The following is a 25,517-nucleotide window of genomic DNA, read 5'->3' as shown; positions in this document are numbered from 1 at the left end:
GCATGAACATGGCATATTACCACCATCTGATCCTGAGACCCCATTCAAATGTTGCCGATTGTCCCAATGAGGATCTGCAAAGCTAGAGGATCCAGTTCGATTGGCCTGTCTCTTTGGTCTCCTTCAGTCTAGGACAGTGCCTTAGTCTTCCTCTGACTTTCATTATCTTGACATGTTTTAAGACCACAAGCCAGTTATTGTGTTGAATGTCCCTGAATTGGATCTGTCTGATGTTGCCTAATGATGGGGCTCAGGTCATGCATCTTTGGGAGGAATATCACAGAAGGATGCTGGGTGCTGCTCATTGCATCCTGCCTGGTGGTACACTGCTTTCACAGCCACTGCTGACAGTGTTCACTGATCACTTCATTTAAGAGGTGTCTGCCTGGCTTCCTCACTGTAAAGTTACTTTTCCCCCTTTGAAAGTAATGAATATGTAGGTTTGAAATATGTAAATATTCTGTTCCTCATCAAACTTCTAATTAATTTATGTATTTAAATCAGCATAGAGTCTCATGGTCTCCTATTGTATTAGATCAATTCCTGGGATGTGACTGATTACATATCTCTCACACCATCCTCTTTCCCGCTTGGATGCCCTCCTCACCCTACCCCGGCTCTTACATTGAGCTGTACCCCCCTCTCCTGGTAATAGGTACCCTCCTTCCTCCCTCCAGTTCTGGGCTGCAGCTTCCCCCACCTCAGATTCCTGCCTCTTTGTTCAGCTAATACATTTAGACTTAAATTGTTCAGGAAGGGACAGGAACAGGAAGGAGGGGAAGGACACCTTCTGTATTCTTTGGTTCTCCCTCCTTCTTCCTCTTTCCCATTCATCCTGACCTATGCTGACTCCTCCCACCCTTGCCAGTCTTCCCAAGCACTCAAGGCCGGACTGAATCTTGAGCAATGACATAAGCTCCTCTAGTTAGACCCTGAGTGTCTAGTTCCTGGTGTGGGACTTGCAAGCTGTGTGATGTTGGGTAAGTTACTTTCTGTCTTCAAGCCTCAATGGCATAGTGTATAAATGGAATATCTTAATAATGCTACTTCATGGTGTTACCAGAATTAAATGAGGTAGGGCATGTAAGGCCTGTATTGCTTCCCACATGACAAGCACTAAATAAATTCTATCAATTACTATTTCCTTCCTCTCTGTGTTAGGTGGAAGTTGTTTTATCTCTTCCCACACCCATCCCTGAATGCTTTCTTTTATCCCATTCTTTTTATGTTTGGCTTCTCTAGACTATTTTACTTTCTTGCTCTTCATTTTTAAAAATATATTTATATTGATTTCAGAGAGAGGAAGGGAGAGGGAGAGAGATAGAAACATCAATGATAAGAGAGAATCATTGATTGGCTGCCTCCTGCACACCCCCTACTGGGGATCAAGCCCACAACCCAGGCATGTGTCCTTGACCAGAATCAAACCTGACCCTTCAGTTCTCAGGCTGACACTCTAGCTACTAAGCTAAACCAGCTAGGGCATTTCTTGCTCTTCTTGACTCATTTTACTTCCCATGGGTTCATGATAAGATGTGCTAATGGGACTGGCCAGTGTGGCTCAGTGGTTGAGCATGGACCTATGAACTAGGAGGTCAGGTTTCGATTCCTAGTCAGGGAACATGCCCGGGTTGTGTGCAGGAGGCAGTCAATCAATAATTCTCTCTCATCATTGATGTTTCTATCTCTCTCTCTCCTTCTCCCTTCCTCTCTGAAAGCAGTTTAAAAAAAAAAAAAAAAAAGAGCTAAAGGGAGGCATCCTTTGAGCTCCACAAGCAGAAGGTCTGGGGAATTCCCACACTCTCCATGCCCGGCATATGCTTATAGGATGTCAGGTAGCGGTGGTCTCTGCACCCCACGACCCTGGCAGGGGCAGGAACGAGACATGCTCACTACTTACCTATTAGCTTCGGCTAGAGGGGAAAAGTGTCTCTGAGAAAGGACAGAGGTGGAAATCTGCATGCAGGAGTTACTGCGTGCCACTTAAGAACCTTCCTCTCACAGGCATGGAGTTTGTGAAGAGGGAAGGGGGATATTTTGAACATTTGAGCAGAATTACACTCTGAGGTCTTGTTCCCCTCTTGGAATTCTGTGATTTCTGATAGATGAAAGATAATATATAGCCATTGTTGTCTGTGGAAGCAGTTGCCAGAGAGAGAGCAGGAGATGAATGACTGTCATTGATTAGATCAATATCCACTATTTACCTCCCAACCAAGAGATAAGCCTTAGTGATGGATGAATGATCAGGAAGAAGTGTTCTCAGTTTAGTATAGTTTCCATACCCTTCTTAAAAAAAGAAGAAGGGGAAGGAGAAGGAGGAGGAGGAGGAGGAGGAGGAGGAGGAGGAGGAGGAGGAGGAGGGGGAGGAGGAGGAGGAGGAGGAGACTGTGAACTCTGAATGATGGAAAGAGTAGTGGTACATTAATTAAAAAGACAGAAAAGAATGGTTTAGGGGACATGGGGCATGTGTTGTGGGGCCTCCTTGAGAGGCCTTTCCTAACCAGCCTAATTAAGTAATGTTGCCAGCCCTATACCCCAGGAACTTCATATTCCAGGTATCTCTGTTCTACAGTCTCTGTGGCCTTTATCATCCAACATCTTCATTTTTTTAAAGAGAGAGAGAAATACCGATTAGTTCTTCCACTTACGCATGCATTCATTGGTTGCTTCTTGTATGTGCCCTGACCAGGGATCAAAACTGCAACCTTGGCTCGTGGGGCGACGCTCTAACAAACTAAGCTCCCTGGCCAGAGCCACATCTGATTTTGAACTTGCTCCCTCTGTTTCCCCATAGCCTATAAGCTGCTTGAGGGGAGGGATCTTATCAGACCTCTCAGATGTATCTCCAGTGCTCAGCACGTCGCCTAGCATATCATAGATGTTGATGAAATTTGTTGAATGAATGAATAAGTGAAGCTACTTACGTGCTCTGTTAAATTTTCTCTGCATCTGTTCGTTGTCTGTCCACTTTGTCGACGGTCGGATGTTTGTGTGGAAGCACAATGAAGAAGAGCAACAGGACGCTTACCATGAGGGTCAGTGAGCGAGACGCCATCCGCACCCCGCCCTCGCACGGTCCAGGAGATCTCAAAAATATGTTGGATGGAGGAGAGTATGCCCCTTTTGTATCTCCTCCCATGTTAGAGGGCAATTTCATCCAGGTAAAAATTCGAGCCCTGAATTATGTTACAATCATTTCAGTCATTAACTTACTCAAAGATGACGGAAAAGGTTGGGAGGAGAATTGTTTTAAGTGTGGCAGTGGAATGTGTGATACAGTTAAAGGGAACAGTTTTGGAACTTTAGACAACTGAAAATAATTATAATGTTAAGTAAAAATTCATTTTAAATTTTCCCAACTCTAACCCTGGAATGCTGTCCTAACTCTACCATAATTTTCTATCATAATCTGCTCAAAATTACATGAAGAAACGGTAGTCATTTTTAGGATATCCTGCCACAGGAAAGCATTCTAATAATTCCTTTCTTAGCTTTAGAAGACATTTTAAAGAATAACACCTATGACACAACTGGGATTTAAAGTGAATTTTGGATTTTAGTTCTGAAGGTGAAATACAGTTGTCAAATTGTGTCAGGGAGAAAAATTTCCTTTCATAAAAATGTACCTACATTATGAATGAAACTATATTTCAATGCATTTGGGAGCAGTTCTAACTTTCCTTTGAACATTCAACATTAAAATATTCAAACAAACCTGGCTAGTGTTGCTCAGTGGTTGAGAGTCAACCTATGAACCAGGAGGTCAGGGTTCAATTCCCAGTCAGGACACATGCCCAGGTTTCAGGCTTAATCCCCAACAGGGGGCTTTCAGGAGGCAGCCAATCAATGATTCTCTCTCATCACTAATGTTTCTATCTCTCTCTCCCTCTCCAGTCCCCTCTCAGAAGTCAATTAAAACATATTTAAAAATATGTATATTTAGACAAAGAAATAGGGAAATGAGTTCAATGGTGTAGTAGGCTGTCCCTCTAAACTTCACTGAAATGCCACAAGCAAGTCTAACATGAAACGCATCCATTCAAACAGCTCCTCAGCTGATGCCACAGAGATGACCACAGATACTTACTTTCTCATCTTCCATAAACACGTTCTCTGCACTGACTCCTGGGAGTCCGGGAGATGTCCTCCCCTCCAGAACCATAGGCAGGAAGTGATGCCTCAAAGAACACTGATGCTTCGGTGTTGCCCAGAACACGTAGAATAAGTCATAATTGTATGTTCGTACTTACTATTCTTTTTTTTTCACATTTCTTCCTGCACACTTTTCAAATAACCTTTGCATGCTCTCATGAACACGGGGGTAGGGGCCAGTTAGCATTCTACAGACCATCCAGGGCCCCATATCATAATTGGATAAGGTTATTCCCTTCAACATGCAGCAAGCTACTAAGGTTCCTGAGGCAACAAGTTTAAATGAAAAAGAAGAACAATGATCTCAGACAGAGTGCCAGAACCTCAGGGCACCAGCTCGCCCACGGGGAGTCATCAAGGACCCAGGCTCCCTCCTTTTGCTCTGTCACCCTCAAGTTAGCTCCCCTCAAACATCACATGCAAATAGGACAGTGACTGCCAGCAACAAAAGAGATGCCTCTCATCCTTACAACTCTGTGAGGACTCGGAATCCTTTCCCAGGGCCACCAAGAGGCCCCCACTAGTGTTTCATTGGCCAGGCCTGGGTCACATGCTGCTGCTAAAAGCAATTGCTTGCAAGGGGATGGGTCAGCATGACTGGTTTATTGTAATTTTTTAATATTTTTATGGACTTTAGAGAGAGGAAGGGAGAGAGAGAGATAGAAACATTGATGAGAGAGAGAATCATTGATCAGCTGCCTTCTGCATGCCCCCCACGGGGGATTGAGCCCACAACCCGGGCATGTGGCCTGAACAGGAATTGAACTGGTGACTTTAATACTCAAGTATTGAGCCACACCGGCTGGTCTAAGTCATCATAATTTAACCCCTGAGTTGGGACACCATCTCTGACGGGTGGGTACCAGACAAAACCAGAATTCTGTTCATCAGGCAGAAAAGGAGCATGGTGTTGAGTAGATAATCAATAGTGTGGGTCTTTTAGAGTATATTTGTTTTTAAGTGATTTATTTTTTGAGCCAGTTATTATACAGCTGAGAAACCAAGTTTGCTTGGAACTTCTCTGGCTTCCTTCATTTCCTTGTCCACCCACTTTCCAGTCTCCTCCTCTTCCAACTGTGAAGATTTTACTGGCTGAGATTCTTAGGTTTTGCACATGCAATTCCTCAGCTTAAAAGTTCTGTCCAGCCCCAACCAGTTTGGCTCAGTGGATAGAGCATTGGCCTGTGAACTGAAGGGTCCGAGGTTCGATTCCAGACAAGGGCATGTACCTTGGTTGCGAGCACATCCCCGGTGGGGAGTGTGCGGGGGGCAGCTGATCAATGTTTCTTCCTCCCTCTTCCTTCCTCTCTGTAAAAAAAAAAAAAAAAATCAATAAAATATATATTAAAAAATAGTTCTGTCCACACAGCCAGTTTATCTGCCACATTGTTCAGGTCTCAGTGAGGTCCCTTTCTCAGGGAGACTCCTCTGACCCTATGGCCAGGGTGTCTGGGACTGGCAGATTGGTGAGTGTTTAGGAAGTTTGCCAGAGGTTGTTAAACACAGCCATTATTAAAAATTAAATCCTATAAACTTTTCCAATGAAATTACATTCAAAACAAAGGCAAAAATACTCAAAACTCATTATTCCTATTATTTCTTTCTCTCTAAACACACAAACAAACAAATAATAAACATACCCTCAGATGAGGATTAAATAATAATAATAATAATAAGTGGTATAGTTGTCCAGTGTTCACTTCCCTGGTAGACCTCCACAGTCAGGAGCCATGTCTGCCTTTTTAGTGGGAGAGCTCCAAGAAGTCACAGGAGCGAGTGAGTGAACACATGCATCACATGGTTCATTGTTCCTGTTTCCTACAGGTAAGCAAGGTAGTCAGGACCATGCACCTCATCAGAAAACCCCTCTTCCTGTTCTCTGCCTTAGGTCAATAGAAGAGGTGAATCCATTTACCTTCATAACCGAGCCAACTGGGTGGCTGTTGCCATCTGCTCTTCCAGCCACACCCACAAGACCCCCAACGTGATGCTGCTAGCACATCTCACACCCATGGCCCAGAAGGACAGAGAACCCCTGTTTAAGAGTCTCCTGAGATCTTCTCCAGAGAAACTGGTGCTCACCAGGTGAGTTACAAAGGGAAGAGGTGAAGGGTGTTTCAGAAAATGGGCTTTGCCCCCGAGAAGCTGAAAATGGACACAACGATGACAATTGCTCAGAGGGAGCCTCTCACGTGTGCTCCTTGCTGCAAATGAGAGCCACACCCTCGAAACTGGGGACCTGGCTTATGCCAACCTGGCAGTCAAACAAGAGGTAAACTTTTATTTCAATTGAACTTAATTAACAGGAACTGAAAACTCAAACTGCCTCTGTAGAACATGCCCCTCTCCCCGCAACATCCTAACGGCTACCAGAAGTAGTTAGCTCTGGTTGCGTCTCAAGCCACCAACTGTCTGTGCGGCCCAGAGCCAGTCACCCACCTTCTCTAAGTCTCAACTCTGCAGGATGACACAGGACAGTTTCTCGCGGTAAATGTCGGATCTCTGATTTTTGTAGTACGTCAGAGTCTTAGAAGTGTGACCCAGGTGGGATGACTCCCAGCAGCCTGATGACACGTACTGAAAATGAACATTCTGAGCCTCCTAAACTAAGGACCAGCCTGGGGACCTGGTGGCCACGGGAAGGCACTGCCAGGTCCCTGCCTGCCCCTCCCCAGGCCTGTGTGGGAGACCAGCCTGTTGTCCTAAGTCCAGTGATGGCGAACCTATGACACGCGTGTCAGAGGTGACACGCGAACTCATTTTTATTGTTGTTGATTTTTCTTTGTTAAATGGCATTTAAATATATAAAATAAATATCAAAAATATAAATCTTTGTTTTACCATGGTTGCAAATATCAAAAAATTTCTCTACGTGACACGGCACCAGAGTTAAGTTAGGGTTTTTCAAAATGCTGACACGCCGAGCTCAAAAGGTTCGCCATCACTGTCCTGAGTCTCACGCTACAAACTGCTATAAAATGTAACAGGAAAGGCCTTCTGAGAGGCCTCCGATCTGGCCTCCAGGTGACCTCTGCGTCTGTTTGCAGGTTTCTCCCTCTGCAGTTTGTGACTCTGTCAGTGCACGATGCTGAGAAAATGCGCCTCAAAGTGAAGCTGGCAAGTGGTCGCGCCTACTACCTCCAGCTCTGTGCCCCCGCCTACAAACAGGACGCCTTGTTTTCTCAGTGGGTAGAGCTCATCGCCCTCCTGAACCAGGAGAAAGCCAAAGTTTCCAAAGTGTCAGAAGTCTCGAGCCTCTCGGAACTCACAAATAGCACAGACATCACGGGCTCGATGGACATCATGGATATCGCAGAATTCACCGCTGTACAGACTTCCCATCCGTACGTGTATTCGGACCATGTGTACGGCCTGGAGAGCACTGATTTCTCAGAATTAACAGTCATCACTGACGTCACGGATGTCACGGATGTTCCAGAGCAGGAGGTCACTGAGGCCCCAGATGTAAACATTTTCACAGAAGTCACGGAAGTCACAGACCTCCATGATGGCACAAACAGCTCGGGGGTCAGAGTGGTATTTGAAAATGATGACATACTAAGGGCCAAGCAGGAGGAAAAGGTATGTGACATGGAAGACTTTCATTCTTTAATCATCAAGAACAAGGGTGATCACCAAGATGGCTCTTCTTGGTTAGTTCCCTGATGGTGATTATCAAAATGCCATGGAACTTGTTCTAATTTTAATAATGAGATCTGATCCTTGGTGTAAAGGAGTTGTCAGGTGTCTCTTGAAATAGGTAGTGACCATCCTTACCACCAAACGCACCCCAATGTCAGAAAGCTATGGTGGGATGGGAAGAACTTTGGAATCAGAGTCCGAGATCTGGCTTGGGATCTTGCCCTGCTGCAGAGTGGTTTGGCCAAGTCACTGAACCTGCATGAGCTTCAGTCTCCTCATCTCTAGGATGAGAATATGAATATCATGTAAGGGCTATTTTAAGGTTTAAATGTATATAAAAGGATACAGTACATTGAAGGATGGGATGAAACTTCAGTAGGGAAAAGTGAGGGTAGAAATTATAATACCAAAAGAAGTGAGTGGCTATAGAAAAGGCCAGAAAGTAGAAAAACGCAGAGCCATATCCAAGAATGGTTAGTCCTGTTCAGCTGGAGCTTAATATATGCAGAGAATAATAGGATATAGAATTGAAAAATTGTTTGCAAACCTTGAATGCCAAAATAAGAAGTGTGGATTTCGGTCTTTGGGCATACCTTAGTCACAATAGCCCTTTCCGTAAGGGTGTGAAGGAGCTGTGGTGTGTGTGTGTGTGTGTGTGTGTGTGTGTGTGTGTGTGTGTGTGTGTTTAATACTGAGATCTTGTGTTTTTTTAAATTGATTTTTGGAGAGAGAAAGGGAGAGAGAGAAACACTGATGTGAGAGAGAAACATCCACCAGTTGTCTCCTACATGTACCCCAACTGGGGATGTAACCTGCAACCTTCTGGTGTACGGGACGACTCCCCAACCAACTGAGCCACCCGGCCAGGGCAAGTAGCTGTGTTTTTAAAAGATTAATTTGATGGCAGAATGGATTGTAGGCAAAGAAATCAATTTGAAGACTACTGCAGAAAAGCCCAGGAGGCCCACAATTTTTTTTTAAAAAATGGCAATGGGCAACGAAGAAGTTTCACAGAAGAAGAAACTTCCAGTAAATACAATGGAAAAGTTTGACCTCATTCATAATCAAAGAAATTCAAATTTAGAAAGAATCTAACCTGTAAAACTGTTACTTAAAAGAATAAAAGTAGCCCTAACCGGTTTGGCTCAGCGGATAGAGTGTCTGCCTGCGGACTGAAGGGTCCCAGGTTCGATTCCAGTCAAGGGCATGTACCTGGGTTGCGGGCACATCCCCAGTAGGGGGCGTGCAAGAGGCAGCTGAATCGATGTTTCTCTCTCACTGATGTTTCTAACTCTGTATCCCTCTCCCTCTCCCTTCCTCTCTGTAAAAAATCAATAAAATATATTTAAAAAAAAAAAAGAATAAAAGTAGTCCGTGTTAGTGAAGCTGTGGTTAATATGGAATTCATATAGGTAGGGATGAAAATTGCTACAAACTGCCCTAACCGGTTTGGCTCAGCGGATAGAGGGTCAGCCTGCGGACTGAAGGGTCCCAGGTTCGATTCTGGTCAAGGGCATTTACCTTGGTTGTGGGCACATCCCCAGTAGGGAGTATGCAGGAGGCAGCTGATCGATGTTTCTCTCTCATCGATGTTTCTAACTCTCTATCCCTCTCCCTTCCTCTCTGTAAAAAAATCAATAAAATATATTTTTTTTAAAAAAAGAAAATTGCTACAAACCTTAAAATATGCCCTTTGACTCAGCGATTCCACTTCTAGGAATCTTTCTAAAGGAATTAAACAGAAATAGGAATGAGGATTTAGCTATAAAGATGCTAATCATTCCACATTCATACCATGTTTCTAAAAATGAAAATATGGAAGTAACCTAAATGTCCACTACAGGGAAAATGGCTAACTGGATTTAAATCCATGCAGGGCAGACCCCATATTTGTCTAATTCAAGAATGACTGTAGTATGTATCTGGCAAGTTGATAGACAGTAAATATTTGTTGAATGAATACTCTGTAGCTATTAAAATTGTTGAAGAATTGTTCTTTACTTGGAGAAATCTTCATGATATAAAGTTGAGTTAAAAAATGAAGAATGGGCCGAAACCGGTTTGGCTCAGTGGATAGAGCGTCAGCCTGCGGACTGAAAGGTCCCAGGTTCGATTCCGGTCAAGGGCATGTACCTGGGTTGCGGGCACATCCCCAGTAGGAGATGTGCAGGAGGTGTTTCTCTCTCATCGATGTTTCTAACTCTCTATCTCTCTCCCTTCCTCTCTGTAAAAGTTCAATAAAATATATTTTTTAAAAAAATGAAGAATGTGATCCGTACGGTACAGAGACAATAGAAGGGGGAAAGTCATATTATTAATAGCAGTTTATTTTTGGGTTGGGGGATTATAAGCAATTCATGTTTTCTTCACACTTTTCTGAGTTTACTGTTTCCTACAACAAAAGGATTCATTTTTAATTAGAAGAATTCAAGTTTTAATGATATAAGGAAAACGTTTATAATCATTAAGTGAAAAATGTAGCATATGAAACAGAAATGTGGTCACAGAACAGACACATACAAAGTAAATAAATGGGCACAGGGACCAAGTGAAATGTGCCAGAGGAGTGGTTATTTCTGGCCAGTGGCATCAGGCTGGCAATAATTTTCTTCCTTTCACTTTAAATATCACGAGAGGCCTGGTGCACAAATTCATGCACCAGTGGGGTCCAGCCAGCCCTCCCTGATAGGGGCCAATGGGGCTGGGCCGGCTGGGGAGAGGGGCCGCGGGTGGTTGGCTGCCAGCCCTGCCACCTGGTTGAACTCCTGGTCCAGGGGACAATCTGCATATTAGCCTTCTGTTATACAGGATAGTATTTTTTAAATTATTCTATAATAAATATGTATTTCTTTCATTGTCAGACTTAAAATGAAGTTTTTAGGAGGAAGATCACTTCCCAGGAAAGGTAACAGAGGTGATGGACTAGTGGGTGCAGACGCAGGCGATGCTAGAGAGACACAGTATTCAGAACCTGCCAGCCCATTGCCCTGAGCCTTCGAGTCCCAGGAAGGCAGCGAGCCACTCAGAGAGGTGCTGCATTACCAGAAACCAGGAAATTAGAACGGGAGAGATTTTAGGGCATTAAGGTTTAGGTAGAGTTTCTCACCTATTAGATGCTCTTAAACGAAGGACAGCCTCAGACTGGGGAGTACCTAGCAAGGCCTTTCTAGAAAACCTTCCTTTCCCTGACAATTCGGGGAGAGGAAGTACTGTAATTTAGAGGTGACTTCAGTACATGACCACATGCGCTTTTCAATGTGCTGCGTTGGGTCCCCACACTGCCAGCCCCCAACACCCCCCTGGCCTCCCCACCGGCCATGCGACAGCAAGCGTCAGTCCCTCCTCACTGCGCCTGCGCATCGAGTAAGTCTGAATGAAATGATTGCTGTTTTAGATAGGGCCCCATAAGTCATCTACTTCTCCATGATGCTCTCCTGTGACCTGATTTGCTGCTGCTTACTATTTTCAAAGGAAAAACTGGAAAAATGTCTGAAGCCTGGGTGTCTACGAGATACAAAGAGTAAGAATGAGCTCAAAGAATTCTCAAAACACGTCACCATCTCAAACGTAACACTGACTTTCGAAGGTGAGAGATGTTTCCAAACGACCTTGACGCCAGTAGAGAGTGAGCCAGATGCCTGCGAAGAGATGAAAGATAGGACCTCGGAGATAAGCACGGCTCTCAAGGCTGGAGAATCCAGGTGCGTGAGGCAGGGAGGTGCCGGGGGTGCCGCCATAGGAGGTAAAGTAAATGAGTGGACGCTTTCAGATCCCTGCAACTCGGGCGTTTGTTGCTGGGGTCTCGGGCATAGATACAATATAATCGAATGATGACATCGTCAACTCTTAATGACCCGATTTTGGTTCAATCTCATCTAAATTTTATTTCCGTTCTGGGCTGCCTGCCCGGTGTCACTGTGTGTGCTGAAGAAAATAAACAAGAATGGCAGGGTCCCCCTTTGGGAGTTAGGGGGCCTGGATTTCTGGAGTGATGATGGGTGCTCTTTCTTTTATTTTATACTTCTCTATCTTTTCTCCTCCACATTTCCCTCACACTTTTCTACATTTCCAACTAACAACTTAATAATCTGAAAAAAAACTATTTTCATAACTTTAATATCCAATTGCAAGATGAATGGAAGAGAGCACTACAGTATTGTAAAGACTAAAGTTAATCCGGTCATTCTGGAGTAATGCCTAAAAAGAAACCAGAGGAAAATTTGGATCTAAATATTTATATTAGCAATAATGAAAACAAGGGATGCAATGAATCATGTCTAAATTCTTTTTATTTTTATAAAATACATTTTTATTGATTCAGAGAGGAAGGGAGAGGGTGAGGGAGAGAAACATCGATAATGAGAGAGTATCATTGATCAGCTGCCTCCTGCATGCCCCACACTGGGGATCAAGCCCACAACCTGGGCATGTGCCCTGACCAGGAATTGAACCGTGACCTTCTGGTTCATAGGTCAGCACTCAACCACTGAGGCATGCCGGCGGGGCTCATAAGTTGTTTTTTTTTTAATGTAAAAAGGAACAGGGGAAACAGGAAAACAAAACTAAAAAAAAGTAATAAACAATACAAATTTTAAGTAATTTAAAGTGATAGAAACTGTGGTTGATTCTTCAAAAAGAATAAACAACAAAAAAAGGGGAAACCACCGTACAACTTTTTTCCTTTAAAGGGCAAAATTGGAAACTTGAAAGGTGTCACATCAGCTAATAGGAAGATTAGTAAATTGTTATTGAGATTATATACAACTTTGCTTTTATAGCTTGGAAACCCTAAATTAAATAGATGGTTTTAACAAAAACACAAAGAGGCAAAACTGGCACAATCAAAACTTGAAAACAAAAAGCTTTTATCGAAGAGCTCCCATAAAAGAAAAGGACATAGTTCTGACTTTTACTGGACAGTTTTTGGACAGTCAAAATCATCTAGCAGATGTTTGTAATCTTTTAAATATAGAAGAAAATATGTTTTATTTTCCTAATTTTATGAAGCAAATAATTTGGATTATAAAGCCTGGCAGACAGCACAAGAAAGAAAATTCTAGATTAATCCTACCTGTGGCAATAAATACTAAATTCATTGGCTCTTAAGAAGCAAAATATAGCAAATAATATCAAATTAAGGAAACTGTCAATAGAAGTCATTATTTGAATTTCGAATAGCAGAAAAGTCATGACACTATAAATGCATTTGAGAGATTTTGTAGCTCTTGGTAGACACTCACAAAATATAGAATAATTTTCCTTTAGCACAGTAAAGAACAATTACTCCAAATCAGAGACATTATTTAAATAAAGAAATTTTGCAACTGTTCTTAAATTATGTTCCCATTAACATTTCTATAAAATATAATTTAAGAGGAAGTATAGTAGGGCAAAGAAATCAAAGAATAAATATAAGATTTTAAAAATCACTCTTTGCAAATGGAAATTCACATTTAGAAAATTTGAGATTCATTAAAAATATTAGTTTGTAAAAAAAGTTTAAGAATGTCATAGGTATAAAATAAACTTACAAAAATAATTCTGTTAATGTCTTATTTAAAAAAAAATTAAAAAATGCTTTGAAAAAACAGAATGTATTTTTTATAAACAATGATAAAAATCAAATATTTAGTGTAAGTGAGAAGAGATCTATATATCTGGAATTACAAAACTTTTAATGGCAGAACTAAACAACAACTTGAATAAGGAAAACTCAGATCTCTTTCTGGGCTGGTAGAGTTAAGACAGCAAATATTACAGGGCCTCCTAGATTGATTTATAGATTTAATACAATACCAATTTATCTCAATAAGATATCTCATAGAAATTATACAAAGTATGTGGAAAAGATAGGGGTAAGATTATCAAGTAAACTTTTGGGGATGGAAAGTGTCTAGAGGGAGCCGGTTCTATACAATCTTAAGCCACATTATAATTAAACAAAATTCGTGCAGGGGTGGGGGGTGTCCCTCAGCCTAGCCTGCACCTTCTCCAATCTGGGACCCCTCGGGTGATATCCAACTGCTGGTTTAACCAGAAGTCAGACATCCCTTTTGCAATCCAGGACCGCTGGCTCCTAACCACTCACCTGCCTGCCTGCCTGATCGCCCCTAACCACTCTGCTTGCCAGCCTGATCGCCCCCAACTCTCCCCCCTCCCCCCGCCAGTCTAATCACCCCCTACTGCTCCCCCTGCCGTCCTGATCACCCCTAACTGCCCCCCTGCCAGCCTGCTCACCCTCAACTGCCCCCGCCCACCAGCCTGATGGCCTCTAACCTCCTCTGCCTCGGCCCCGCCACCATGGCTTTGTCCAGAAGGACATCTGGAAGGCCTCCTGGAAAGTCTCCCGGTCTAATTAGCATGTTACCCTTTTATTAGTATAGATAGCCACTAGAAACACTAGTGCCAAGTTTAGAATATATAAATAAAGTTTGAAAAATAAATGTAAACTAATATGGGTTCAAAAGAAGCACAAAAGAGAAAAATTCTAGAGATTTACATCATTCCACACAAAAATTTCAAATGGAAAGAGTGAAATATTGTAAAACTAAAATAAACTAGAAGAAAATGGAATAGTAGCATTGCCTTAGTCTCAGAGGAAAGTTCATTTCTTGGCCACTGAAGCAACAGAAGAAACTTTCAGTGGCAAATTTCATTCATTCAATAATATTTACTGAGCACCGTCTATGTGCTAGGCCCTAGGAACACAGCAGTGAAAATAATCAAGTCCCTATCTCATGGAGTGTTTTATTCCAGTGGAGGATAATAGATAATAAAATGTATCATGAGATCTGAAATGGGCTGTGATTAAAAAAAATAAAGTAACAGAATAGAGAGTGATTTAAAAAAAAAAAAGAATAGAGAGTGATTTGAGGAGGGAAGAGAGATTTTTTTATTATTATTTTATTGATTTTTTACAGAGAGGAAGGGAGAGAGACAGAGAGTTAGAAACATCAATGAGAGAGAAACATCGATCAGCTGCCTCCTGCACATCTCCCACTGGGGATATGCCCGCAACCCAGGTACATGCCCTTGACCGGAATCGAACCTGGGACCCTTCAGTCTGCAGGCCGACGCTCTATCCACTGAGCCAAACCGGTTTCGGCAGGAAAAGAGAGATTTTTATACAAGTGGTCAGGATGGCTTCTCTGATATGAGCAGGGATGGAGCTCTGAGGAAATAGAGTTCCAAGCTGACTGACTGTATAACAGTTATAAATACCTGCCAAATAAATAATTTTAAATAAATAAATACATAACACAATGGGAAAATAATCACAACAGGTAATCTATAAAGGTTGTTCCTACCATATATATAGCTAATGAGAATTTGTAAAGAATCTAATGAATAAATGTTATGAATGAAATATTGACTCTAGAAGACAAAAGTAAATCAATACTTGAAGAGGGATCAATCTCACTAATAATTTTTAAAAATACAAGTTAAGCAATTACTGGGTTTTTATTAGATGTTTCTAACACTGATGATGTCATCGTAAATGGTGGGACCTGTCTACAAGTGATTTGGCAACTCACACTAGAGACAGTTACAGCCCTTGACATAGAGGAACATGTGTCAAAGAAATAATTTTTTTAAATAACCTATTTGAACATAGTGTCTTGTAGTTAAAACTTATAAGTAATCCAAAGAACTGCAGGTATAAAAATGGCTACATAGGAAATAATATGTTAATTTAGTGAAACAGCAGGTCCCCATTAGGAAAAGCAATGGGGAAATTTCAATGAAAAGCACTGTATGACTAAAAAGAACTTACAAGCTAGAAAAGTAAAATTCCAAAAAATGTATATATAATGGTATTTTATTTTTACAATAAGGATGGTAAGAAACCAAAGAGTTTAGGCAGAGTTGGTGATTAAATAAATTGATATTTGTTGTAGTTATTAACACGTTTCTATTATACTTTTATTAGACAATGAATTATATATATAATGTAAAAATCAAACTGATGCTAGGATGCATTAATTGGAAGACATAGCAGTTAGAGACTGAATTTTGCAGTCAGACAACCCTGGTTCCCATCCTGGCTCTTCTAGTCTTACCTGCTTGCGATGTTTCCGGTCACAGTTTCTTTACTTGTAAAATGAGAATTACGCTGACCATGCTGAGTTGCTGTGGGGATTTAAAAAACTAATATTAAAAAGTCCACAATGCCAGTCACTGTGAGCAATGGTAATTGCTTCAAAAAAAAAATAGACACATTAAAATGGGGAAAGGAATGGGAGGAGGAAGTAACATAGTAAGGGAGGGGAGGGAGAAAGGGTTCAGATTGTACATTAGACTAAACAAATCTAATACAGATTTGACTTGCATTGAATATAATGCAAAGATGATTTTATACCACAGAGTACCTTCAAAGTAATGTTCCCACTACACTAGCTAATACACTGAACCTAGAGAAGAACTGGAGAAAAACACAAAATTTATGCAGTAAAAAAAAAAAAAAAAAAAAAAAAAGTTATTTAAACAGAGGAGGAAAATGCCAATAGGTGACAATTACCATCTTCAATGTATGAGAAGTCCACAGAAGGCTAAATTTAAAAAGTAAATTTAAAATGAAAATCATTTTAACTAATCACTAAGGAAAAATTTATCATACAGCAAAGTAATATAGCAGACAGCCAACCAATCAATAAAGAACAATACATTAGTACGTATCACTGATTAGATATTAATAAACAACAGAACTGGTTTTGGAGGTTGTGGTGTCTTTGTCCTTGGAAATTTGTCAAAAATAAACACTAAGACCTTTGTCCTGGCTAGACTTTAGACATTATTCTCCTGCCAGGGATCAAGACCTACTCATAATTCTTATGTAATTTTAATCTACTGCTAAATAAACAAGAGACCGCATGGTGAAGGCAAATGAATGTAGCTCTGCTCTGGGGAGTCCTTAAAGGGCAGTGCTGGAGCAGAAACAGTAAACACACCCAGTGGCTTGCAGGGCTCTAGAAGCAGAGCACTAAAAGCACGTAAAGAGCGTGGGACACAGTAGGTGCTCAGTAAATGATCGCTGTTGTCACTGATCATTCATTTCCAATAGTTTACGTAGAAGAAAGTTGGGTATTCTGTCAAAAAAAAAAACCTTACTCAACAATATCTTAACCAACTGAGAATTAAGTACTTTGTACTCAAATCTGGCTTTTTCTTGCACCTTTCTCAGCTAAGTACAGGTCAAGGGAATCAAAGGATTATGGGAATCAGAGTCATGTGCATTTAGCCCCTGGACTGTGCATTTCTAGCAACTCGAGAGCCTCTAGGTCCAAGTGCCAAGGTATTCGGGCGTCAGGGGGTGATGATTTCTGTACTTTGGGCTGTCTGCTCAAGCAAGGCACCGCTAAATACCCGGGGTTCCTACACCAGTGGCTCTCAGTGTGGGTCAGCACCATCTCCTGGGAACTTGTGAGAGATGTACATTCTCAGCCCCCCCCCCCCCCCCCTTCCTACTGGAGGAAAGACTCTGGAGTGGGCTCGGCATTCTGTGCTGCACTAGGCCTCCAAGTGGTTGCAGTGCAGGCTCACATTTGAGAACCATTGCTTTATGAAAAGCAGTTCTACATACAAAGTACAGTTTAGCAAGGGCTCCTTTCTCCTGAGGGCTTGTTCTCAGTCCCGATATCCACAACAAGGATCCCCTTTAGAGCCACAGGACAAACTATTGGCTTGAACTCTAGGGAGACTTCTTCAGGAATTGTTTCTAAATGACCAGGCGCTCTGAAGTTTGGATTCAAAAGATAAATATGTAAGTTAACTATTTAAATCATTTCAACTTCTTTCCTTGCCCTTAGATTAGCTTTTAGTGCCTTTTAATAAAGTGAATAATTAATAAACTTTATTTTTTTAAAATATATATTTTATTGATTTTTTACAGAGAGGAAGGGAGAGGGAAAGAGAGTTAGAGACATCGATGAGAGAGAAGCATCGATCAGCTGCCTCCTGCACACCCCCAACCGGGGATGTGCCTGCAACCAAGGTATATGACCTTGACTGGAATCGAACCCCGGACCCTTAAGTCCGCAGGCCGACGCTCTACCCACTGGGCCAAACCAGTCAGGGCTAAACTTTATTTTTAAGTACAGTTTTAGATTTACAGAAAAATGGATAGATGCTAGGGTCCAACCCCAGCAGGTCCAGGGGTCCCCAAAGGTGTGGACGGAGTTGGCGAAGAAGGAATGACACAGAGACAGCGTTCAGTTGATCAGCAGCCTAGCTAGGATCTCTAGCCAAGTTCTGGTCAGGATCTCCAGCGAAGTTCTGGTTAGGATCTCCAGCCAGGTTCTGCGTCCATGTTCTCTTGCTAGGTTCTCCAGCCAGGTTCTGTCCAGGTTCTCCAGCCAGGTTCAGTCACCAGGTTCTAGTCAGGTTCTCTTGCCAATTTCTGTAGTCAGGTTCAGTCCAGGATCTTTTGCCGTGTTCTCTCGCTAGGTTCTGTCTCTAGGTTCTGTCTCTAGGTTCTGAGGCCAATTTCTGTCCAGGATCTTTTGCCATGTTCTCTCCAGCGAAGTTCTTCTGTCTCTAGGTTCTGTGTAGGTTCTGTGTCTAGGTTCTGTGTCCTGTTGTCTTGTTACATCTGTATTTATACCAGTTGATTCCAATCCTATCAATCTCTATTCCAAAGGTTAGGGCGTTTCTTATCTCCATTCCAGGGAGTAAAGATTATGTAGCTTAAGCATGATTGTCCGTAGTTAAAGTGATTAATTACCCGCCTGGCACTTAGTTAAGGGGTTTTATTCCCTCCCTAACTTCAGGGGAAAATCCCTACCTGGGGAAACAACCTTTCTCAGAGAGGTGACCTTGGTTAAAACACATAGTGCCAAGAAGGTGAGCAAATATATTAAGAACAGTATGCCATATATGCCAGGTCCCTTGAAACAGCAAGGATGGACTGACTCCGGGCAGATAGAGAGCTCCATACACCCACCCCATGCCATTCTGTCACCCTCCCCCCCCCCCACCCCAGATTTCCCTATTGACACTTTGCATAGTGTGGTACATTTGTTGGAATTAAAAAATAATATTGATATGTTATCATTAACTATAGTCCCTAGCTTAGGGCTCACTCTTTGTATTGTAGAGTTCAATGGGTTTTGACACATGCATAGTGACATGTACCCACCATGACATACAGAATAGTCTCACTGCCCAAAAAATCCTTTGAGCATTAGATTGGCTCTTATTGGCTTTTTAAAGTATTAAACTTGTGAGATAAAAAATATGATGAAAAATGCTCTGCAAATCGTTGTTAGTCTCACTATTATGATCCCTATTAGAAATAGGAAACAAAATCCCTATATAAATAGTAAAAATTTATGGAATTTTAGCGATGAAAGGACTCTTGAAGGTTAGCACATCTGAAATTCTTCAAGGCCTGCCCTCCAGTCTCTTAGCTTCCTGAGTCATTTATCTGATGACTCTACAAGGGAGAAAAGTAAATACATAAAGTTTAAAACACAAAGCAAAAACAAATTTTGGTTCTAAGTAATCCTCTTAATCCCAGTTTAATCAAGCCTGGGTTCTTTTTTATTGCCAGTTTGCATCAGGAACATAATTACTTGCTGGAGCCTAATTTGAAAATGTTCATTATGAATGATAGGTGTAATATCTAAGAATAGAGTGGAATTGGCTGGTGCTTTGTTCCTGGGACATCTGTAGGATATTGCAGGATTTGTGGGATTGCATCAGGACATTGTGAGAGTGATAAATAAGAGCTACATATTTTTCATCTTCCAGACCATGGATTTCAGTGATACTTTATAACCATGCACTTTGGAACATGAAAAAAAAAAATTAAACAATGACCTTGTTCGATATTTTGTCCTCAAATTCATTACTCTTTAAAATGTAAATTTAGCAATTTCAATCTAGATGAGTGAAAGAGTATGGAGCCGTCTATAATGTCACTTTAGGTCCTTCCAAAGTGAAGGATTTACTTTATAAAGCATCTATATTCCTTTTCATACCTTGATAAAAGCGATACTGTGACTCTTCCCTTTGCTGTATGGAGGATAATGGCAGGCTTTATTTTAATTTACACCTATTTAAAGTACATTTACCTGATATTTCTCAGTCTCTTGAAAACTTTTGTCATTAAGCTTAACCTTCATTTAAAGCACCAGACCTATTTAGTTCAGGCTCTGTGAACATTTATTTGCAAACTCCTCAGAAAATTACTAGCTTAACCTTTACTTTGGAAAGATCCATTAGAATTTAAACTGGACGCATTTGCCAGAACCCTTGAAATGGATCATAATTATGTCTTTCTACTTATCTGTGAATATATTACCTAAGGGCAGTTATTTTTCTGAAACACTTTCTTTTGCTCAAACAGCAACAGTTCCAAAATATTATTGAAAATGTGACGAAGAAACAGATTTAGTGAAAATTAAGTCACATAGGTTTATGTTTTAGCATGCCAATGAGGTTAAGAAAATAAGTATTTTCATTATTGTTATTAATTTTTAAAATTAGGAGTGCAGAAAACAAACTTCTAAATCCAAAGACATTTCTGAAAGTGAAATAGTCTGAAAAACTGACAGCTTCTCTCCTATTTTATCCACTACACCATAAGAAAAATAATAACTTGTCTATGTTATTCACCTGTATTGGGGAGGAAAAAGAATTTTCCTTCTACCCTTCAAGTTCATCTGGCTAATCTAATAATCAAATGAACATGAAACAGATTAACAAGAGGAAATAATCAAATTTACTACATAGGTACATGTGGGGGTTCCCTAAGAATAGAGAACTCTAGGACAGACTGGGCAGTTCAGGTTCACATGCCATTCTAGACCAAAAGAAGGAGGGCAGGCGTCTGGGACATCAGAAGGAAAGTGGGCAATCCAGGGATGGATGAGAAAGAGCACACATCTGGTAAACAAATCTTGCCAGGACACCCAGACACAATGGGACCCAGGGGCGAGTCTAAAACCTGACTCTGCTTGGCTGCTTCCTTCCTACCACGCTTAGATCACATGCCACTAAGGTGAGCGGATTTTCCTTTGAGTAGGTTTTTCTGTCTGAATTCCTTTAGGCAGGTAAGGGGGGCGGGGCGGGGTGGTTCAAAGGTTCTTTCTGAGTCTTTTGTTTCTTAAAAATAGCCAGCTTAGAATAATCAACATATCAAAAAAGCCTATCTTGGGGGCTGGCAAGTTTCCCAGACTCTGTGGCCCCCATCAGGGCCATAGAGACTGTGCCGAAGAAGCGAGCCGAGTTGGACAACTTCTAACCCTAGGCACCCATCCTTTCTAGAATCTATCCCTAGGTCTCTATGAAAGTCTACAATTCCCAACACACCCGGCTCTTTTTGGGTGAGCCCTGAGCTTCTCTCCGTCTAAACCCCAAGTAAGTTTTCAGGGGCTGGAGAGCAAGCAGGGAAAGGATGGCCCAGCCTCACTGAGTGGCAGGTAATAAAACTAGATTCTATGTTATTAATATGGCTTTTGCAGGTGGGATAGCTTGCCTGTTAGAGAAATTTAGGTAATTTTACTTTAATATGCTTTATAATCAACAATGCCATAGATGTACCAAACACGTTTCGTTACTACCTACAAAGCATTTCAGGAATGGGCAGCTACCTCACACCCAGCAATGCTTTTCTAGATATTTGTGGTTACACTAGCAAATGTTTTGAAATGTGTTGTTTATTTTTACAGGAGCATGAGGACTGATTCAAACACTTCAGGTAAGGAACAGATTCCACTACATTTCTTTGTGATCCCTGGTATCTGGTAGTCCCCTCCGGGTCCTGGAGCAGAGTAGTTAAGAGCGAAGGAATCCAGCGAGATGTGTTGATGCATTCCCTCCTCTGCCTCTGCTCCCTTCTGAGTCCTGCGCTCAGAAACTCTTGCCCAGAGCCTTTCACGTAGGGGGCCTGGCTTCACAGTCTTCTGTGCTGGTAGGGTTCGGTTTCCCAGTTCCCCGTATCTAACTCCCTGGGCAGGAACCACTCCCAGCCTAGCTCTGCAGGCAGAACCCAAACAATAGGGCCTCTTGTCCTTGCTGATTTGAAAGGGGAGTGGTCCACAAGTACATGTCTCGGTAAATCTGAAGTCATCGCCCCCTTTTCTTCCTGCTTTCAGCTTGGGCCTCTGCTTGGCTGTCAGGTGATTCCATTTAGTGTTTTGTTTGGCAGTTTTTTCTTCACAAATTCTCATGTCTCGGGATTTTAAAATTGTAACACAAGCTTTGGACGTGGAGGTCGTCCTATAGGCACCGGTGGAGAGCTCCTCCCCGGCTTGGCTTGCTGCTGACCCACTTCTAAGTTACCGTGGGGGTGGAGCAGACCTCAGCTCCAGTCATGCGCAGAAAAGAATGTCATGGAAGGAACATAGAGGCACATTTCGCTGGACTTAAGTGGGGAGTGGGGGGTGGGGTGGGGGGAGGAATACTTCTGCTTTAAAAACCAACACTTAAAAGATATTTGTAGTCACATTTGCAAGAATCCTCCTCAAAAAAAGCAAATAATTAGAGGATAGGTGTTTATACAGGGGAATTTGTCTCTGGGCCTTCCCACCGGGCTTTGGTGTCCAAGTTCCAGATCAGCTTCACCTAATGTGGCTTCACCTATGTTACAATCCACTGTGCTGAACCTGACACCATCGCAGGGAAATGTTATCGTCGTTTATAATAAAAATGCAAAATCTCCTTTGCAGCGTCTAGAACGTTCATCTATCAATTCCTACCCCAGATTGTATTTCAAAAAGAAATCAAAGTGAATTTGTAGAAATTCCAGAGATGTCCAATCAGCAAATATTTCCTCTCATTCTCTAGGGAAGGGTCAATCTAGCAGCAGCCTTATCACTAACGCATAGTACATTAGCACATAATTAGTACATTCTCCATGTACTCTGAAGTGCTCCTTATTTAAGCCAAGGGCAGTTTAAATTAATGTAGGAAATCAATATTTTTATCTTCACCCTACATGTGACTGATTCCTTCACCTGTCTTTTGGCACAAACTCAATTTTGTTCAACTGAACAAGCATCCAGGACCTAGCTATTATATATGAAGTACTGGCAGGCTCTGGGAGAGATCAAAACGAAATAAATAACAATACGTACACATATTGATGCACAAATAACATAAATTTGTGATAGTATAGCTTTCGGAGAAAAGTGGAAGACCTACTTTTAGCTCAAGAAGGAGAGAGAGAAAATCATGAAAGACTCTATGAAGGAGGCAGTCTTTGAGTTAGAAAGGGGGAAGCAAGAATATCCTGGATATAGGGAATGGTGTGAACAAAATCAAAAGGGTGGGGTAGTGCTGGGCATGGTCAATACAGGAACAAAGAGAGGTGCAGCCAGAATGCAAGGCAGGAGCCAGCCTGTGGAGGTCCTGCACCATGCTAGGGGGTGTGGACATCACTGTTTGGTCGGAAAGGAGGAGCCATGGAAAGGCAGAAAGGACAAAATTAGTGTTATGTTTTAGGACAATTGCAACTTCTAAGAGAAGCTGGAGCCGAGTAGAGATAGGAGATCATAATAGTCCAGGTGAAGGGTGCCAAGGTTTGAACCAGGTAAGAAGCCGTGAGATAAAAAGGACATGAGTATGTAGTCAGCAAGATTTATGGACTGACTACCTGTGGGGGCAAGAGAAAAAAAAAAAACAACAAACTGAAGACAACAGCTTGGGAGGCAACACGACTAGAAAGGAGTGAGTCCGTGATACAAGCTGGGAAAGGAATTGGAAGAGTTTGGGAAAGTGAAGAAGTCAACTATCAAACCCTGAACTTAGAATCAAAAGCCCTAGCTTTGACCTCTAACTGCACTTCCTCTGTTTCATATTCAACCCCTCTGCGCCTCAGTTTTCTCAACTGTCAAATGTGTGTGCATATGGGTGGGGGAAGGAGGGGCCCTTCCCACTGTTAGGACTTTATAAGCTGATATGTTTGTGGTCCGGGTGGCCCATCTTTGTAAATATAGAGGCAGCTTAGAACAGGGCTCTGGGAATGAGGAGCAAAGCAAAGAACAGCCCCGGGCAGCAAAATTCCACTCTGAGCTTGGTAAGTCCCAAGGACAGTATAGGATGCAAGTCTGGCATGCAGGTTTCTCAAAAGTATTAATTTTTTCCCCTTTTGTTTTCTTTCATGTACTTTCTCATTCTTTCCATTTTTCTTTCCTCGATCTTCCCATTTTTCATTACTTAGGATTGTATAGTTTTTCAATTTTCCCTCTGATTAGCATTTCTTTCCCCTTTTTCACACTGCTCTGAATCACTTCCTTTCCCCCTTTCATCCCCTCTTACGCACGCTGAGCACTCTTTCCCCCAAGAAAAGCAAAGATTAGTGGAATCATAATGCCTCGTTGAATTTAGACTGAGTGTAGACTAAAATTGAGTCTGTAAATCTGACTTCTACCCTATTTCTACTCTATGTAGAAACCCGAATAATGAGTGCTCCCACTGCAGTTAAACGAACCCCTGGTCCTCTTAACCTCTCAGATTCTCACTCACCCCACTGCTGGGCAATGGCCAGCTGCAGGCATGGTTTCTAATTCATCTCTCTCAAATCTCTCAGGAGTTTGAAAGAATCACACTTTTTCTCCTTTCTCAGTAAGATTTTGGGTAAAGGGGCACTTCAAATGCATTTTTACAAAAAGGCTATGAGGCAGGGCCTAGGGCCTAGGCTAAGCTTGTCTCTCTGGATCTGGGTCCATCTCTCTTCCTTATTGACTTTCAATGTCTTATCTTCCTAGGCTTTCTTCTCCTTAACTTTGCAGAAAAAAAAAAAAAATCAGTTTATCTGTGAACCTATGGTATTTTCCAAATGTGTAAAGGAATGAGACAAAGAATAGAGATTCAAGGAAAGAAGAGAGGGGAAAATTCTTATGAAATACTGGGAGCATCCTCCCCATCCCCACTAGCCTTTCTTTTCCAATTACGAATCAAATTCCTCAGAATCCTAAATGGGCAGGGTCATTTTGTGTTGATAAAACCGAGGCTAAAGAGAGAAAGGGTGGGAGGACCCTAAAGGAAGCCTGTTTGTGAAACTTAACAACGGGCTCCACTGGAAAGAATAAAGACATTTTTGATGAGATGGCTGGCACATCATTTGAATTTAAGACCCAGAATACGTTCCCTCTCTTTCTGTGCTTTTTCTCTCTCCTGCTTGTGACTTTTTTCTTTCTTCTTCACTTCCCCTCTCTCTTCCCATCCCCACTATTTTCCTTTTTGCCCTTTGTCTCTCTCCCCTCATGTCAAAGCCTCTTCTAATTTCCTCGAACTTGTGCCTCATCTGTCTCCCCTTTTCTCAGGGGAACGGATGTGAGGAGAGGAAAGTAAAACAGAAAAAGCAAAGACCAAAGGATAAAAGACATGGAAGACAACCTAAAGGTAATTTTTTACAATTATAAATCCTTATAGATATAAAGGACAGACATGACACTTTCACAAAAAGTTGTCAAAAAATCGAATCTTTTAACATTGAACCTTATTGCTAATATTGTAGTGACAATAGAGGGGGACTGGAATGTTGAGGGTTGGTTGTGGTTTCTGCTCTAAGTCCACAGGAAAAGAGGGAGCCTCGGATAAGGCACTGGAAGGGAATTACTTGAAGCTGCTTTTATGTGATTTCTTTCATTCTCATTCTTCCTCTTCCTCTTTGCCTCCCTCATCACACTCTTTCCCAACCTGCTTTCTTAGGTTAGCCAACACAGCCAAACCCTCTCTCTCTCATAACACAGTTATACCAATATTTATAGAGCACC

General features: G+C 41.8%; 1 protein-coding gene across 1 annotated transcript; it reads left to right on the top strand.

Annotated features, from left to right (window-relative positions):
• Positions 1-3,005: 3,005 nt before the first annotated feature.
• GARIN2 (golgi associated RAB2 interactor family member 2) lies at positions 3,006-24,024 on the top strand. The gene is made up of 6 exons (XM_059665962.1): positions 3,006-3,164; positions 6,044-6,240; positions 7,203-7,737; positions 11,269-11,498; positions 21,468-21,496; positions 23,960-24,024. Exons 1-6 carry the CDS (start codon positions 3,006-3,008, stop codon positions 24,022-24,024), a joined length of 1,215 nt encoding a protein of 404 aa, XP_059521945.1.
• The last annotated feature ends 1,493 nt before the right edge of the window (positions 24,025-25,517 follow it).

The sequence above is a fragment of the Myotis daubentonii genome, chromosome 1 (genome assembly GCF_963259705.1).
Source record: "Myotis daubentonii chromosome 1, mMyoDau2.1, whole genome shotgun sequence".
Taxonomy (NCBI): Eukaryota; Metazoa; Chordata; class Mammalia; order Chiroptera; family Vespertilionidae; genus Myotis; species Myotis daubentonii.
The sequence above is the reverse complement of the archived record's forward strand: the minus strand, read 5'-3'. Positions and strand labels throughout refer to the sequence as shown.